This window comes from Nematolebias whitei, chromosome 12, assembly GCF_014905685.2.
Source record: "Nematolebias whitei isolate Nwh7 chromosome 12, NemWhi1, whole genome shotgun sequence".
Lineage (NCBI taxonomy): Eukaryota > Metazoa > Chordata > Actinopteri > Cyprinodontiformes > Rivulidae > Nematolebias > Nematolebias whitei.
The window spans coordinates 45,317,944-45,335,234 of NC_056509.1; the positions used below are offsets into that span (position 1 = coordinate 45,317,944).

Genomic DNA, 17,291 nt, shown 5'->3' on the forward strand with positions numbered 1-17,291 from the left:
AGATAGATAGATAGATAGATAGATAGATAGATAGATAGATAGATAGATAGATAGATAGATAGATAGATAGATAGATAGATAGATAGAGAGATAGATAGAGATAGAGAGAGAGAGATTATTAGCTTAGTTGCTAGTTGGCCATATAATAAAGGGGAGGTTTGGACCGATAAACCAGTTACCTGTCACTGGACACCAGCTCCAGCTGCCGGGTCGGAGAGCCCATGTTGAAGGAGCCTTGTTTGGTGACGAGGCAGGCTGCAGAACCATCTGGACATGATTTAACTGGACTGTCTGAGAGAGAACGAATCATTATGAAAACTTTAGATAAATCAAAAGAAATCGTAACAGGTCACGGTGAGACGGATCAAACACTTTAACGTGCAGCTATGACCCCCAAAAGTGGGAGTCGACCAAGAGCAGAATAAATATTGAAGCTAAATTAATCAACTCATCAGAAATGTAACAAACTAAAGGTTATTTTGGCAAAAATAAGAGATTTATTGTGTTTATGCTCCAAAAACATTGATGAGTTAATTGAAATAAACAACAACAACAACAAAATAAATTAATTTACCAAAGAAACAAGATTTTGTATTTTACATGTTCATTGTATAACAAATCATTTAATCTCCAGTTAAATTTGTCGAAACAAGTCAGTTTCATGAAAACTTTTAAAGATGAAATGTAGCTTGTGTTGCTTTTGTTTTATTACATTTAGAACCAGCAGCTGAAATTAAAGTGTTTGCATTTCTACGGCTTTGAACGTGTGGCAATAAAATGTTTGAACATGTGATCTCTAAGCAATTTAAGGCAAAATCTACTTTTAAAATCCTAAACAAATAAATAAAACACTGACCTTAGATGGAAATGGCCAAACGGTTACCTGTCTACCACTATTTTACAAATGAGGCTCAGTAAAAACAAGTATTTATTATTATTAGCTGGACTTTGATTTTTTATTTCAACATTTTGTGCATTATAACCTAAATTTATCTTCCGACAGAGAAATGGAAATACCTTCGCTCTGGGACTTGCTGAGACTTCGGCAGATGTTGATGTAGAAGTCGATGCCGTCGTCGTTCCCGTCGTCCACCAGATAACCACTGTCAGTTATCAGAGGGTTCAGGTCGTGCTTCTTACCGTCAGAGTCAAACACGAAACAGGGCACCTGGACGGAGGGGGGGGAGTTACTGTGTTGCACAGATAAATGGATCATTTATTCAAGAAGCAGCAATTAGAGAAGGAACATTTATCGGTTCCTTCACTCTACTTTCAACCAGTTCTGCTCAGCATTGCACACGTGACCAATCACCACTGCTGTCCGTCCATTTTCACCTCCTGAAATCCCAGCCTGCAGGGCTACGCAAGGAAATAACATTTGCTGTTGAACAATACGACTGAAGGCTGTGCAAGCGGTGGAGCACTGCTTCGCTCTACATGCACTGTTCTACTGGAAAACGTGCCCGAGAACGTCTGGGTGAATTCAAGTCAAGCTGGTTGAATTGGTGAATTGGTGCCGATGAGCAGTAAGGGAGGAGTTCGCTTTTTAATGGAGAAAACGGTTTCGTGTCACTTTAAACAGAAACCAGACAGTGAAAAGTTTCCGTCATTAACAGCTGCCGAAATAAATGTAGAACAGAGAAATACAAATATCAGAAATCACTTTGCTTTTCTTTGCTTATAGCAGTCGCATGGAGATTTTTGTAAACTGATTTGCTCTGGACATCTTGGACAAATAAAGCTAGAGAAATTTTGCATTTTTCTGAAAACTCTATTTTCGGCTGCAACAATCACAAAACCAGTCTGTAAATTCCTGGAGGGGCAGGTTTGTAAAGGGTTAAAAACGACTGAACAGAAGTGAAGCTAAACGAGCGACGCTTCACACATTCTTTCATTTATTCCACACAGACTGGAACGTTGTGAGCCCATGTGACCTGCCCTGCGCCGCAGACACGGCGGTGAGTCGTAGGACCGGAAAGCTCGTCAGCTGGCTGATCGTCTCTGACGGTAAAAGATGAGGTGTTACTTTGTTCTTCTGAAAATCCTATAGGCCAGCCGCCCACCTGAACCTCACCACCTACCTCTTTATGAGGCTTGAACTTGTCACTCTTGCAGGCGGCGTAGGTCTTCCACTCGAAGTAATGCACACACTGAGACAGAGCGACAAACTCTGGGGTTCCCTGCAACAGAAACACCAGGAAAGTTAAACCCCATGTCAACGCAGCAAAGTGCAAAACAGCAGCCGTCCTTTCAAACATCCATCAGAACTTTCTGTTATAAACGTGGAATAAGATCAAAAACCAGCTGAATCTGAAGGAACCCGTCTCACAGCATGAATTAAATACAAACGGCGTATCGTCGGACTCCTTTTAGGTTTTACATGTGCAAACTTTTTCTGTACGAGTGCGTCGCACTTGGCCAGGTTTTGAATCTCAAGTGTCTTACCAGTAGGCCTGTCGCGATAAACAATAAATCAATAATCGCATGATAAATTAAAATTATTAACCTCATTTTAATTTATCGGCCTTATCATTTCTTTGTCTTTCTCTTTCTACTGAAGACACTGGATGACAAGAGGCTCAACTCAGGTGCTCTTCACTGACCCCTCCCTTTCTCTTTAAAATCTGTTTTAACGATCCAAAACCACATTTTTGGACATTTAAAAGCAGCTGAGAAGCTAAGCTACGAGCTAAGATAACAGACCGACCTTGGGGAAAAAAAACCTCCGTCTTGTCGAAGCTCAAAAATTTGCAGTTGAAACCCGTGCCTTGGTGTAAAAAGTTGTTTTTCTCTGCAAAAAGAAGCTGAGAATTTTTGTTTACCGATTTTTTTTTTTATTAAAGCTTTGCGTGACAAATGCTATGCTAAAGGGCTCAAATCACACCGAGCGTCCACCATTTTGAGAACCGAAGAGGGACAGCTCATGTCACGTCAAAGGGCCTTCCTCTCATTTTTTTTAAAGAGACACGCTGCTCGCTCCCTCGCTATCCATCTTTGGGTTCAAACAGTCTTATACTGCCATTCGGTGGTCAATAAAAGGTACTACACTCAAAACAAATTACCCAACGTTTCTTTTTAAATTTGACAATAATTTAGAATTATTGTCAAATTTCAAACAATATTGTTTATCGCAATAATTTCTGAAACAATTAATCGCCCAGCAAAATTTGTTATTGTGACAGGCCTACTTACAAGGTTATTAAAAAAAAAAAGGTATTCACCTCGTAATTTCCAGACTACAAGCCGCTACTTTATTCACACATTTTGAACACCGCAGCTTATACATTGCTGCGGCTAATCTATGGATTATTTTTTGATTGGCTAACGAGCTTCACGCCACCAAAACATTTAGCTTCATCGCACCCAGGCGCTCACATTGCTGCCCAATACACGTCTCTATTGAGGGGTAGCGATCAGTGACTTCCTGGTAGACTACTGTATTTTATTTTATTTTTATCAGCTGTGTTACAGGCACTGTTCAGAAAAAAATAATAATAAATTACTGTATTTGTGCGTGTTACCAGTACATATTTAATTAAAAGGGTTTTTTTTATCTTTCTGTGTAAATATCTCATGTTACAATGTGAACACCCGCGGCTTATCTACAAGTGCAAGGCTTATGTTCAGGTCCAGAAAAGCAAATGAGCACAAGAAGGATTTTTTTTTAAGTGTTAATTTTAGCATCAAAAAGTGAACTCCTCTCATATTTACAGAAGTTGAACGAAAATGTTTAACTGAAAATACAGAAACCAAACTGCTGGTGTGGAAACAGTCTTCAATTTAATCTTATTTTTCCATTTAAAAAAAAAAAAACATTAAGAGTTCAATCAACCACTCCAACAATAAAAACATTAATCAACATTTAATTTACTGTGATCTTCTAAAAATGAAACAAGTTCAGCTGAGCTCAGAAACAATAGATGATCTATAGCATTTGTTTCAGACGTCATTGTTCGTCTGAAAGATAAAAGACCTCGTGACTCAACAGGAAATGACACGTTAATGTGAAACCAACAGCCGGCTCATCGTGAAACCACTGAAACACACGCTCGCTCCGAAGTGATCAGAAATCCACGAGCTGAAGATCATCGTTACATTATGTTCATTAAAGGACACAAAGACAGCTGATGTCAAATATAAACATTATCCAGGTGTTCCGTGTTTATTCCAGTGAGTCACTCTTAGTAATAAAACAAAACATAACTTTAAACCCGGCACCTTTTTTATATTTATTGCAAGTGCAAACCGTTCAAACACAGACAGCAGGGTGCCGTTTCCTTCAGCCACTTTTCAAATGAATGTTCAGCTTGTATACCATACCAGCGTTATTTTTAGCTCACGATCAAGCAGAATATTTGTTTTGCACCTCTGCAGCAGGCGTTTTAAATGACAGGTTTTTGCTTATAGTTAAATTAAGCTTCAGAATTGTATTAAAATCTGCCAACTTTAAAGAAAGGTTTGGGGATATTTACCAGTATTACCTTTTGCACTCACGATAAAAAATGATCAAAAACAGACAAAACTAAACAGTTTAGTATTTTACACAGATCATTCCTGCTCTACATAAGAAATGATAAATGAAATGTACTTACAAGCACCTGTCAAGCCAACGAGGCTACTCAAAGCTCTTCACAACACAATCAGTGCACTCCTTTACCTCCAACACATTCATACAGAGATAAACAGAATAAATGTTTCTATAGAGACTGATCAGTGCTTTATGTCACATCCATACACTGATGAGGCTCATCGGAGGCAATGAGAGATTCAGCGTCTTGTCAGGGACACCGACATGTGGCTGCGTACTGGTTGAATCAACCCTCCATCTCTGTTGTTGGAGGGCGACTGCCCAAACCAGTCTGCCACAGCTGACAAATAGTTTAATGCAGGAGTGTCCAAACTTTTTCATCATGGCGCTCCTTTTAAAATGACCAAGTCAAAGTGATCTACCTGACACAAGGCCCTGTTTACACGAGAACCTCTGGAAATGTTAGCAGCAGTTCTTCCTCCGATTTCATCCTCAAATGGTGTCCCCATTGAGTTTGTTGATTCCTATAAATATTTGGGTATCTTGGTCGACTCGCATCTCTCTTTTAAGCTCCACGTGGAAAACTTGGTAAAGAAACTGAAAGTTAAACTGGGTTTCTTTTTCAGAAACAGATCCTGTCTAACTCTGAATGTTAGGAAACACCTTGTAGCTGTGACTTTCCTTCCCTCCATTGATTACGGTGACATTATTTACATGAACGCTCCTACAAGAACCCTGCAGATGTTGGATGCTGCAGATGTTGGATGCTGTCTATCATGGTGCACTAAGATTCAGAACTGGCTGTGATTATCGTACCCACCACTGCACCCAGTATTCACTGGTTAACTGGACATCATTAACTTCACGCAGACTCTCCCACTGGTACATTTTCATCTTTAAATCACTTCTTGGTCTGCTGCCTTCATACATCTCCTCCTACATGTCTCTGTGTGAGTGCAGCTACAGCGTGCGCTCTCAGGACATTATTACCTGCAGTGTTCCCTCAGTGAGGACTGAACTTGGCTAAAGGGCCTTCTGCCCCTGTTTCCTGAAATATCTTGTAAAAAGATTTGAAGCTCTCGACCTTGACCTCGAAGTGGCTTCAAACATCTGTTAAGTTCCTGGCAAGAACCAACGCAGACATTTTCCTGGTTTTAGTTTTCTACACCGCCTTTATAATCTAGTTGTACTTTTCGCTACTTTTTCCTTTTGACTGTCCTTTTGTTTGACATTTTATTTTAATTTGCCAACAAAATAAATAAATTTGTATGCCTCTTTTATAATTGTCCATTATTGTCATCATTCTTTGTTCAGGTCTCTCTTGTAAATGAGTCCCCGAGGCTCAATGGGATTAACCTGTATAAATAAAGTTGAATGAATATGCTGTTGATAAAAAAGTTCTAAAAATAAACCAGGCCCTGCAGCCCACAAAACAAAAGTAAAGGCCATTAAACCAGACCAGGAATTAAGAAGGTACAGGAGATCCTTCCTCTCTACAGCCATCAGCATCTTTAACATCTCTTAATGAAATGAGGATAACGAGTTACAACAACAAATAATTTCCCTTTGGGATTAATAAAGTATATTTGAATTTGAATTTAATACACTGGTGAAGGACATGAAGATGATGGACAGCGAGAAACATTTTGAATATTTTCCAATGGATTCTAGAAAGTTTGATGAGCCAGTTGGACGCTTAGCCCCGTTTCTTCACCACCAGGGCAGCCTCCGCACACCTGTCAGGGCTGCACAGAGAGGGGCAGTCACGCTGCGCATCCTTACGACTGCACAGAGAACGGCTGGTGTCGCATACAAAACAGTCCGTCACCGGGCAGTTTATTGTGCAACACCAAGTATGTGTACGTAGAAATTGATCTTTACGCGGACATGACCGGTGGACGTCCGCATTGGGTCCACCTCGAGTACGTGCGGACCTCCGTGGAGTGAAGTACGCCCAAGTATGTGGGGGCCTTTAGGCTGCTTTGTATTAATCTAATTAAACACAACAGTGAGGTTACGTTCAGTCAAGCAGTGTATAAAACAAGAGGCTAGTCCACTGCGTTAAAGTGTTGCGTTTTAGAGCCCTATGAGATAAAACATTTGGCCTTTAGTCTAACACAGATGTTTGTAAAGTCACTAATTATTTTATGCTCCTTTAATTTGTTTGGATAATTCCACAAAAATAGGACTCGGCCGGCTCCGAACCAAAAGTGACAGCCTCATAGTTCTGATGTCTGGATGTGTTGTAATGTTCACAGAAACATCAGCAGACCTGTTGACAGCCCGCCGTGTGCTGTGGCTGCATGTTTATTTGCACGTATTGCTGGTAACTGAGATCAGCTCTACCCAGACACAACTAGTGTTAAGATGTTTGTTCACCTCTTTACCACACTCCCCGTTTTCCTGGACAGTGGACCCTAAAGGGTTCTGCACACTCCATCCCAAGTGGTGAAATCAGCTCTCATAGAAATAGTTGTGTGATAAAAATTGTTCCATCTTGTTCTCAGAGCAGCTTCGCCCGCCCCTTCTCAACACAAGGCCCGGGACAAACTTTATCTCACAGGGTGTATGACCAAGTTACCGAGTATTGTGTGATTGGTCAGAAGTTTGTGGGCGTGTTCGTCAATGCGGAAATGTGCTCAGACATTCAGCTGTTCAAGTCTTGAAACACACTAAATTAGACAAAAGTCCAAAAACTCCTGGATGGAGATCGTGCAGACATCGTGTATGGAGGAGTCCGTCTGCTGAAAAGTGTGGCGCTCTATTCATGATGCGTTTGTGGTCAAAGGACGGCTGCAGTGATGGCGTGGAAACTCTGGCAGGAAGAAACCAGTGCGGTAATGTATACTGCAGGTGGAGGAGTTTCCAAAGAGCTCTGCACCGTGTGTCTCGTGCACTATGAAAGGTGTGGGTGAAAACGAACATCATGTAACCACGTGACTGCGAGTCGACTGTTGGGCTTCAGATATGCTGAGCCCTTGAGTCCTGCACCTTTGTATCTTCTGCTCCTTGCACACTCACAGTTCTCCCAACACATTTACTCTAATTGACAAAAACACACCATAACTAACCAGTTAGCATTGGGCCTGTGACGATAACTAATTTTGCTGGGCGATTAATTGTCTCAGCAATTATTGCAATAAACGATAATATTGTTTGAAATTTGACAATAATTAGTAATTATTGTCAAATTTAAGAAGAAATGTTGGTTAATTTTTGTGTGTAGTACCTTCTTTGACCACTGGATGGCAATATAAGACTGAACCGAAGGATGGCTAGTGAGGGAGCGAGCAGCGTGTCTCTTTAAGAAAAATGGTAAGGAGGCCCCTTGACGTGACATGGGCTGTCTCGTCTTCCTTTTTTCGGTTCTCAAAATGGCGGACACTTGGTGTGGTTTGAGCTCTTTAGCGTAGCATTTTTCACACAAAGCTTTTAATTTAAAAAAAAATCAGTAAACAAGTTCTCAGCTGCTTCAACCGTGAATGTTGGAACTTCGACAAAACTGAGGTTTTTCCTCGAGGTCGGCCTGTTAGCTTAGCTCGTTGCTTAGCTGCTTTTAACGATCCAAAAACGCAATTTTGGACGGTTAAAACTGATTTTAAAGAGACAAGAAAGAGGGGAGGGTCAGCGAAGAGCACCGGAGTTGAGCCTTTTGTCATCCAGCGTCTTCAGAAGGAGAGAGGCACGAAGAAACGATACAGCCGATCAATTAAAATGAGGTTGATCATTTTCATTTATCATACAATTAATTAGTGTTATTTATCGTGACAGGCCTAGTTAGCACACAAGCAGCTGCTGCGTCAGCCAGTAAAAGTAAATAATAATATACAACATTAACTTCGCTGTTTTCGTTAACATCACCATCCGTCTCACTCACAGAAATGTTCTGAGCCACCCTACAGAAGAGATTTATCGAGGTCGAGTCTTACCATGGTCTTCCCGCACTGGAAGCTGATGCTGGACTGAATGTTGTTGCTGCTTCCGGGACATTGTACTGTGCTGTTGTAATCGAGAACAGAACCAGTGAGCCTCTGCAGCGACAAGTCACCTGCACAAAGAAACCAGGGTCAATATCCACGTGGACCGTGGCTGTACACTCTCCCAAACAGACTCAAGGATGTCGACAGTGAAGGCAGAATCACTCAGAACGTGGTCGTTTCTGTTCCGATGGTGAGAAACCAAGATGGAAAAAGGTAAATAAGTTTGCCTTTTAAAGTTCGTTATTTCTCTTCCCATGCTTTGAGTTCGTTATCAATCCTGGATTAAAATAAAAAAATCAATCTACCAGTAATTTAATGCTGCATACATTAAAAAAACATCCAATTTAAGACTTTTAATGTTTACAGCAAACATAAAGCTTTCCCCTTCTTTAACCTTCCAACCTCCCGAGTCTACGGAGTTTATTTTAACCACAGAGTCGGTACAGAGCCTTCGTTAATCATCTCAATATTTACAAAAATAAAAACAGACTGCAGTGAGGAACGTTGTGCATGGGAAGGTCCTGACTGGGTTGAAGACGTGGGGAGTTAAAAACAAACTCCCAGCAGGCCAGAAATGAAACTTTGACGTCTGTAAACGTGTGAGCTGATGTTGCTTCAACCAACAGACAAAAGAAACAGAATCAGAAACGTTTCCCTGTCCAGCATCATATATTATTATTACTCTAATGTTCAGTTTATGTTTGTTAAATTCCCCATATGACAAAACAAACGGAATATTTGACAATTTAGACAGAACAGTTTTGTGTTTATGCATGCGTGACCTTTGAACCCTGATAAGAGACTACAAAAAAGGAGTTATTAAACCACAAAATGATCTACAAACACGTTCTCATTGAAGCTGGTTGTTTTGTAGCACAGACTTTTAAAAATTATTTAGCAGTAAATAAACTTTTTCTTTCGCGGAATGATCAAAAAGCAAATTTAGTACCAGATTAGAATGAAAAAAGCTCTAACTTGCGATTGAAAATATCTTAAAAATATATCTGCATAAAATAAAGATTAACTACCAGTACATAACAATTAAGAACTGTTTATTTGTTTTTAAAAATCACGTGAAAAGAACTAAGTTATTACACCTACTCTTAATTTTTGTACGGTATTTTTCGGACTATAAGGCAGGCGCACGTAAAATCCTTGAATTTTCTCAAAAACCAGCCGTATAATCCGGTGCACCTTGTGTATTATTCTGGTTGTGCTTACTGACCTCCAACTGACTTTATGTTGTACACGGCGCTCAAAAATCTGTCAAAATGTTTTAGTTTTGCTTAATGCGCCTTATAATCTGAAAAATACAATAGTGAAAATACAAACTAGACATCATCAGCGAGTATTCTGGATCGCTGTATTTTTATTTACTTGTTTTTAAATGTATAAATCTTTACCACTTTCAGTCCTTTTAAGGTGGCATTTATGCATAACTTTTAGTTGTTTATTATCTTAGAATACATAAAAACTATCCTATAAACTGATCAAATGGTAAAAACTTCCATTTAAAAAGCTTTTTCAGGTTTTATTCAGATGATGCACTTTGTCAAGAGCAGCTGATCAGCTGCTCCTGGGTGTCAATAGTTCATCTGAAACAGCAGGAAACATCTCAAACATGCAGGACTGTGGATCCTGAAGACCAGGATTTAGGACCTATCTAGAAATCTCTCCAAGTGCTTCCACTGACCATTACAAGATAAATGAAGAACAAATAGTTGGGAAGATTTTGTAAAAATAAGCAAAGAAAGAAAAAGTTCTGTCCTAAAATGTAAAAGTCCCAGGAGCAATAATCATCCTGTGACACAATAATCTAGAGGTGCAACCACCCAAAGAACAGAGTGCTAACCTGAAGCAGACTGGGCCCAAAATACCTGCGGACAGCTTTTTAAAGCTTTATGGAAACGAAACAGACCCTTGTGCTGAATCAGCACCGGACAGACGGCACCTCAGCAGGGTGGAGGAGCTGGAGTGGTGCGGGCTGCTCTCATAAAGCTGAGCTCAGTGAACTTTTTCAGGTTCCAGATGGAGATTAAAAATTTAAAAAATGAAACATGCAGCAAGTTTCTGGAAGTAAATTAATAACAGAGGAAGGATTAGGAAGCATCGATGTGTCCCTTTTTTTTAACTCTGCATCACATCTACAGGCGTTTGGTTAGAGTTCCTGAAAATTGTGATCTTACTGACACAAAACCGACTTAACACATCCCTGGACAGTCAGTTTTACTGATCAGCTGTAGAAAATGATAATGTTACTCTGTTTGTTCGTATTTACGTTTCCTGATGTTTAACAAACAGAACAGTTCTCTTCTCTCGAAGGTTTGGGATTTTATTCTAAGAACATCAAGCGTGAGTGTGATGCACTCCGAGGGACCGTCGCCCCAAAGGTTGAGACTCGAGGAAGCAACACAGGAACTTCAGCGTTTGTTGAAGAACTGTGTGAACGAAGCCTCACGAGCAGCACAAAGAGCTCGAGCGTCACGTCAGTCATGTGATCCGTCAATGATCCAACTCCAAATCAGCTGACCACTCTGCTTCTTGGTGAACCTTTGGTTACCTTTCCACATCGACTCGTCCTCAAAACCAATCAGCTTCACGGGATACGAATGTCAAGGTTTATAAATGAAGCAGAGCCACTCTATCAACTAGGCCTGTCGCGATAAATAATAAATCAATTAACCGCATGATAAATGAAACCTCATTTTCATTTATCGGCTTTATCGTTCCTTCGTCTCTCTTTCTACTGAAGACACTGGACGACAAAAGGCTCAACTCCAGTGTTCTTCACTGACCCCTCCCTTTCTCTTTAAAATATGTTTTAACGATCCAAAATCACATTTTTGGATCATTAAAAGCTGCTAAGCTGAGAAGCTAAGCTACGACTAAGCTAACAGGCCGACCTCGGGGAACAAACCTCCGTCTTGTCGAAGCTCCAAATTTCACGGTTGAAACCCAGCCTTCGTGTAAAAAGTTGTTTTTCTAAACAAAAAGAAGCTGAGAACTTGTTTACTGATTTTTTATTAAAAGCTTTGTGTGAAAAATGCTAAAGAGCTCAAATCACACCGAGGGTCCACCATTTTGAGAACAGAAAAACAGGAAGGAGAGACAGCCCATGTCATGTCAAGAGGCCTCCCTCCCATTTTTCTTAAAGACACGCTGCTCGCTCTCTCACTATCCATCCTTTGGTTTAAACAGTCTTACACTGCCATCCAGTGGTCAAAAGAAGTTACTACACGCAAAACAAATTAATTAACATTTCTTCTTAAATTTGATAATTACTAATTATTGTCAAATAATAATATCGTTTATCGCAATAAATTCTGAGACAATCGCACAGCAAAATTTGTTATCGTGACAGGACTACTATCAACTTCTTCTTGTAACCACTTCCAAACGGGGCGGAGGTCTCCATGTTCAACTGTCCCCCCCTTCCAATGCTGTTATTGCTAGTATCACTCAGCCCCCTGCGAATAGCAAGCGGCCATCAGGGCGCTACAATCAATCGCTGGGTTGATGGTCCTCCTTTTACATGTGAACAGCTAGTTCTGGATGTCAGCAGCAGACTGGTTGGTCCACTATGAGAAGGTGCTGTTTATAAGATTGAGTTTTCAGACTGAAGAAGTCCTTTGGTTAAAAGATAAAACGTTTCAACAAAGAAGAATCCATCCAGAGGATCTGATGAACTAATTATTTTTGACGCGAGTGATTTCGTGCCAGTAAAGAAAATTTATATTAAAAACAAAAACATTGAAAGAACTGAGACAAATAAAAAAATTATTACAGATGATTTATAATTTTTGAAATTCAAATTGGTTTGTTGTTTTTTTTCCTCAAATTTGAGCCATTTTCATCAATAATGTATTTTACTGCTTTTATCTCCTAATGATTTTAGTTTAATCATCTTTAATGCCTAAATACATTCAGGTCAAAATAAGTTGAACAACTCTGACAGATTACCAAGACGACACAGCTCTATATTTGACTGATTCAGAGATTTTTTTTAAAGGTTAACAGTAAAATATGAAATATTTGTCTACCTGATCAAGGAATCGTTGCATTACAAACGTTGAGAGTTACGGTGAAACAGCCAGTTTGGGTATTTTAAAGCTGATTTTAGAACAACTGTTCATCTTTTTCGAAACAGAGCAAACAAAATAAATCGTCTAAGAGCTCCTGACCCTGAAAAATTACAATAAACAGAGTTTGTTTCTGTGAAGGAATTTGGGAGACACTGTACGGAGGAGCTGAGAGACAACAGGCCTTTTAAAGAGGAGAGGAGGAAGTTGCTGACACACAGCAGGAGGAAGAGGAGGAGGCTGTGCCCGATCAGCAGAGATCAGATCTCTGAAGCACTGAAAAGACTGATCAATACATCATCCGTTTGATAAGTCAGCTGGTAACAGAACGTCCTCTTGTCAGCAACAGAAGTGAGACCGATCCGTGTTTGATGCAGCACTAAAACCAAAAAGCACGTCAGGTTTTATCCTCAAACACAAGGAGGAATAAACAGTCGATTCATAAAACATAAAGCTGAAGGGGTCGGATAAAAAAATGTGCTTTTTCCTCTGACAAACTTATAACAAGGAGGAAAAAAGCACCAAAATGTCCTAAAAAGAAATCAATACAAAACTTTTTTTTAATTATTTCTCATGCTATACAGTATTTTATCTGAAAATGTAAATAAATAAATGAAGGTTTAACTAAATTTAAACGATGTGTGATTTACGTCTGAGGCAAAGCAGCGTTCTGACATCACTTTCAGGTTTTATGTTATGAGCTTAAGTTGCAGAACGACGTCAGAATTTTTTTTGTCGTTTTTAAATAATCTCATAAATCTACAGATCTCAATCCACAGGTCACTCAAACAGTTTTCTGTTTATTAAAGGAGGAAACGGGATTGTTAGGAGACGTGTCTACCCAGATTTTTCGGCGTATAAGTCGCATTTATTATGCGTCACCGCTGACCCGTCACGTTTATTTAATGCTCAGCTTCATTTCTCCTGGGCGGCGAGGCGCCATCCATCCATCGCTAGCTCTCCAGCGTTCCTCCGCCTGCACCAGCTGAGTGAAGCGAGCACGGGAGGACTCGCTGTTGCAGTTCTTTGAAATTTAAAGCGTCAGTCAAAAATTGTGTTATGAACATGGAAAAAAATAAAACGCGTATATAAGTCGCGTCGGCATATAAATCGCAGGACTGACGAATCTATGCAAAAAAACTGCAACTTATACACCAGAAAATACGGGAAAACAACTTTTAGATGTTAAGTTGAAGCCAGATTCTGTCAGGTTTTGACATTTACATGAAACAAAACTAGTTAAAGCAAACAACTCCACCTCTTCTAAAGATTTTTGAATAATTTTACCTCGTATTCTGATTCGTGCTCGATAATCCAGGTAGAAAAATCCAACAAAGTGAAGTCAGGTCCTCTGGACGGTTTCTTTTGGTTGAAACGTTTCATCTCAAAGACGTCATCAGTCCGAGGAGCCACAGCTGGTTGACCCACTATAGCTACGTTTACACGCACAAAATTATTTGACCGGACTGAAATGATTTCAGATTAAATAATTCAAATGCATTGTTTACTTGGGAACGATCCGTTCGGTAAACTCTCCTTTGAAAAATACAGAAGAAGTTCAACTTCCGGGATGAACGTAAACAAACCCGAGCGCCCAAAGTGGACCCGCGACAGGTTTTAATGACGCTGGAGACGTTACTGCACTCCCTGACTGAGCTGCAGGTCATACAGATTGAGCTCTGTCAAAGTTTCTAGATGAACTGCGTCGCTCACCGACCAGTTTTACTTCCCCAACATGCTAATACTATTAGCATTAGCCAGGCGGAAATACGTGCGGTAGACTAAGTCGCACATGCGCAGTCAGGTCAGTTTTCCACAATTGGAAAAAAATAAATAAAAGAACAGATTAAGTGTTTACAAGCGCACCGTTCGGATTATGTATCGGCATAAACCACCCGTCTCATTCAGATTACAAATTCTTTCGGATTGAGCTGAATGAACAAAGAATAATCCGAATGGGGAGTGTTTACACGACACGTTTTTATTTTGAATGGCCGTTTAATCTGACTACTTATGTCTACGTAAATATTGCATTTGTGAAAGAGCTATTTATAAGACTGAGTTAGTTGTGGCTCCACGGACTGAAGAAGTCTTTTGGATGAAAGACGAAACGGTTCAACAAAGAAACCGTCCAGAGAGGACCCGACTTAACTTTGTTAGAATTTTACCTCATGTTTTTTTTTTATTTATTAAACAACATTAGTGAAAAATGCACCTTATTAAAAAGTGTCTTTGAGTCTGAGCTCTGAAAACCCTTCTGATTCAGAGAAACCCCACAGAGGGTCGTGTTTCCAGCAGGAGATGAGCTTCATTGTTTGTGTAAACAAACGGTCACGTGACTCCTGAACGCCACATCACGAGTCGTCATGTGTTACATGTTTCAGAGCATAAACACTTTAAATGTGGACTGCACTTCTATAGCTCCTTTCTATCTGATCAAGATACTCAAATAACTCTAAAAACATGTAAAAGAAAACATTCATCACATGCTGCTGGCAGACAATTAGCAGATACTAACTTAACATTGAAAACGCCATAGAAAAGCTAACATGATTAGCATTGCATTTATCTCTGGGAATTAATACACAAATCAAACATTTTATACATTATGACAACGTCAGCTAATATTTAGACATATATTCTTAAAGGTTCAGAAATAATATTGTAAAATTATATGCAAATAAATTACCGGTAGATTTACTGCGGCATGTTTCTAGAACAGGAAGCTACGGTAACTCTACTGGGACAAACTGCCTCGCGCAGCTACAACGCTACTGACTGCGTTAAAGCGGCACCACAAATTCATTTAAAAGTAGATTTTAATCCCACCCCCAACAACTTCACGTGGCTCGAGTCGTGCAGCTCGAGCTTTCAGTTCTGAAGAGTTTAAAATCGTCCGTCAGCGTCAGGAAGAACGTTTCAGCACAAATCAAGTTTCATCCTTCCCGTCGTGACGCAGCGCTCGTCCTGAAGCTTCAACCCAGTTTAACTCGAGCTTCTTCAATTTTTCATGCAGCACACCTGATTTAGCTCGACAGCATCGGTCACTCACCGACAGACTGGTCCACTCCGCTGCTGAGGTTCTGAGCACAAACCGCAACACCGGCCCCACAGCCGGTCGCCGGCGAAGACTCGCAGAGCTTCAGCGCATATTTCACTTTGTTATCCTGATCTACAGCCTCCCACGTATAACTGCAAGACAAAACATTCAAGAAATTATGTTTTTTAAAAACATCCATGTAGGCCTCTCAAAGGCCCACGTGGATTTTTTAGTAATTTGAATCAAATTTCCACAGTAAGTTCAGAGCTGAGGACATTTTTCCTAAAATTAAATACTTTACTCTGAACCACACGTCACTCGTGTATTTAATGTCCTCAAAGTCACGTCTGTAAAACGAACTTTGAGAAGCTGTGACCCATTTCTGTTCGTGTGCAGCTCCGTGTGGAGCGGTGAGGCAGAGGCTGTGGAAACGAGCAGCCAGTTCAGATTATTTAACGGATTACCACGTCTGCCTGACGTCCGAGTCAATATTTAGACAGCAGCTGCAGAAGCGGAGCTCCACCGAAGGAAAACAAACACTGCCGAAACGACAGCTATTAAAACCGTTGCATTCGGCCATTCGTTTAGCCGCTTGAAAATGATCAGCTGTCAAGTTTGGATCAAAATGACGACGACTGAACTCGTCAAGACAAGATGATCTTAGTCTAAAACTGTGGCATGAAAGGCGCCAGACAATTTGCATTTTTTTAAGCTTAATTTTGTAATGTTTCTATAGACTTTGTGACTTTCATATTTAAAAATATATATAGATTTAACAATATCTCTCCACAGAACTACGTCGACCTTTATTCCTTCAAAAACATTGTTCCTCAAACAACAGAGAATGCAAACTGGCTTTTCTTGATTTATTACGCTACTTTTAGCTTTTAGCTACTGTTCTGCAATTTCTAGAGAGCCTTTAGCTACTTTCAACTATTTATAGCTTTAGCTAATGTTTTGTTATTTTTAGCCAGTGTTCTACTGTGATAGGGTTCTTCTTCCATTAGCTTTTAAGCCCGTGTTCAGCTACTATTGGTATTTATTATTAACCTTTATTTAACCAGGCAAATCCCACTGAGATCACAGATCTGAAGGAAGTCGAACATGCATGTTTTGGTCTGTGGGAGGAAACTGGAGTACCCGGAGAAAACCCAGGCAAGCATGAGAAGAACATGCAAACTCCACACAGAAAGACCCCAGGTCCAACCAGGGATTGAACCCAGGACCTTCTTGCCATGAGGCAACTGTGCTAACCACTGAGCCGTCGCGCAACTTTTTAGCTAATGTTCTGCTATTTTTAACTTTTAGTTAGTGCACTGCTTCATTTAGTTAGCATTCTGCTTATTTTAGCTTTTAACCTATTGTTCTGAATCTTCTGGCTTTTAGCTAGTGCGCTGCAACTCTTCGCTTTTAGCAAGTGTTTGCAATTTTTTAGCTAGTGTACTGCTGCTTTTAGCTAATGTACTGCTAATTTTAGGTAATGTATCGTTGCTTTTAGCTAGTGTACTGCTATTTTTAGCTAATGTACTGCTAATTTTAGCTTATGTATCGTTGCTTTTAGCAAGTGTACTGCTAATTTTGGCTAGTAGATTGCTGCTTTTAGCTAGTAGATTGCTGCTTTTAGCTAATGTACTGCTAATTTTAGCTAATGTATCATTGCTTTT

General features: G+C 40.0%; 1 protein-coding gene across 1 annotated transcript in view; it reads right to left on the minus strand.

The window, feature by feature from the left end:
• igf2r (insulin-like growth factor 2 receptor) overlaps nucleotides 1–17,291 on the minus strand; it is a 66,421-nt gene that overhangs the window by 47,297 nt on the left and 1,833 nt on the right. Inside the window, exons 2-6 of the mRNA XM_037685955.1 lie at nucleotides 15,640–15,779; nucleotides 8,458–8,576; nucleotides 2,082–2,180; nucleotides 1,036–1,168; nucleotides 180–291 (exon numbers count right to left, since the gene is read on the minus strand). Coding sequence (XP_037541883.1) covers nucleotides 180–291; nucleotides 1,036–1,168; nucleotides 2,082–2,180; nucleotides 8,458–8,576; nucleotides 15,640–15,779 — 603 coding nt within the window. The remainder of the gene's footprint in view (nucleotides 1–179; nucleotides 292–1,035; nucleotides 1,169–2,081; nucleotides 2,181–8,457; nucleotides 8,577–15,639; nucleotides 15,780–17,291) is intronic.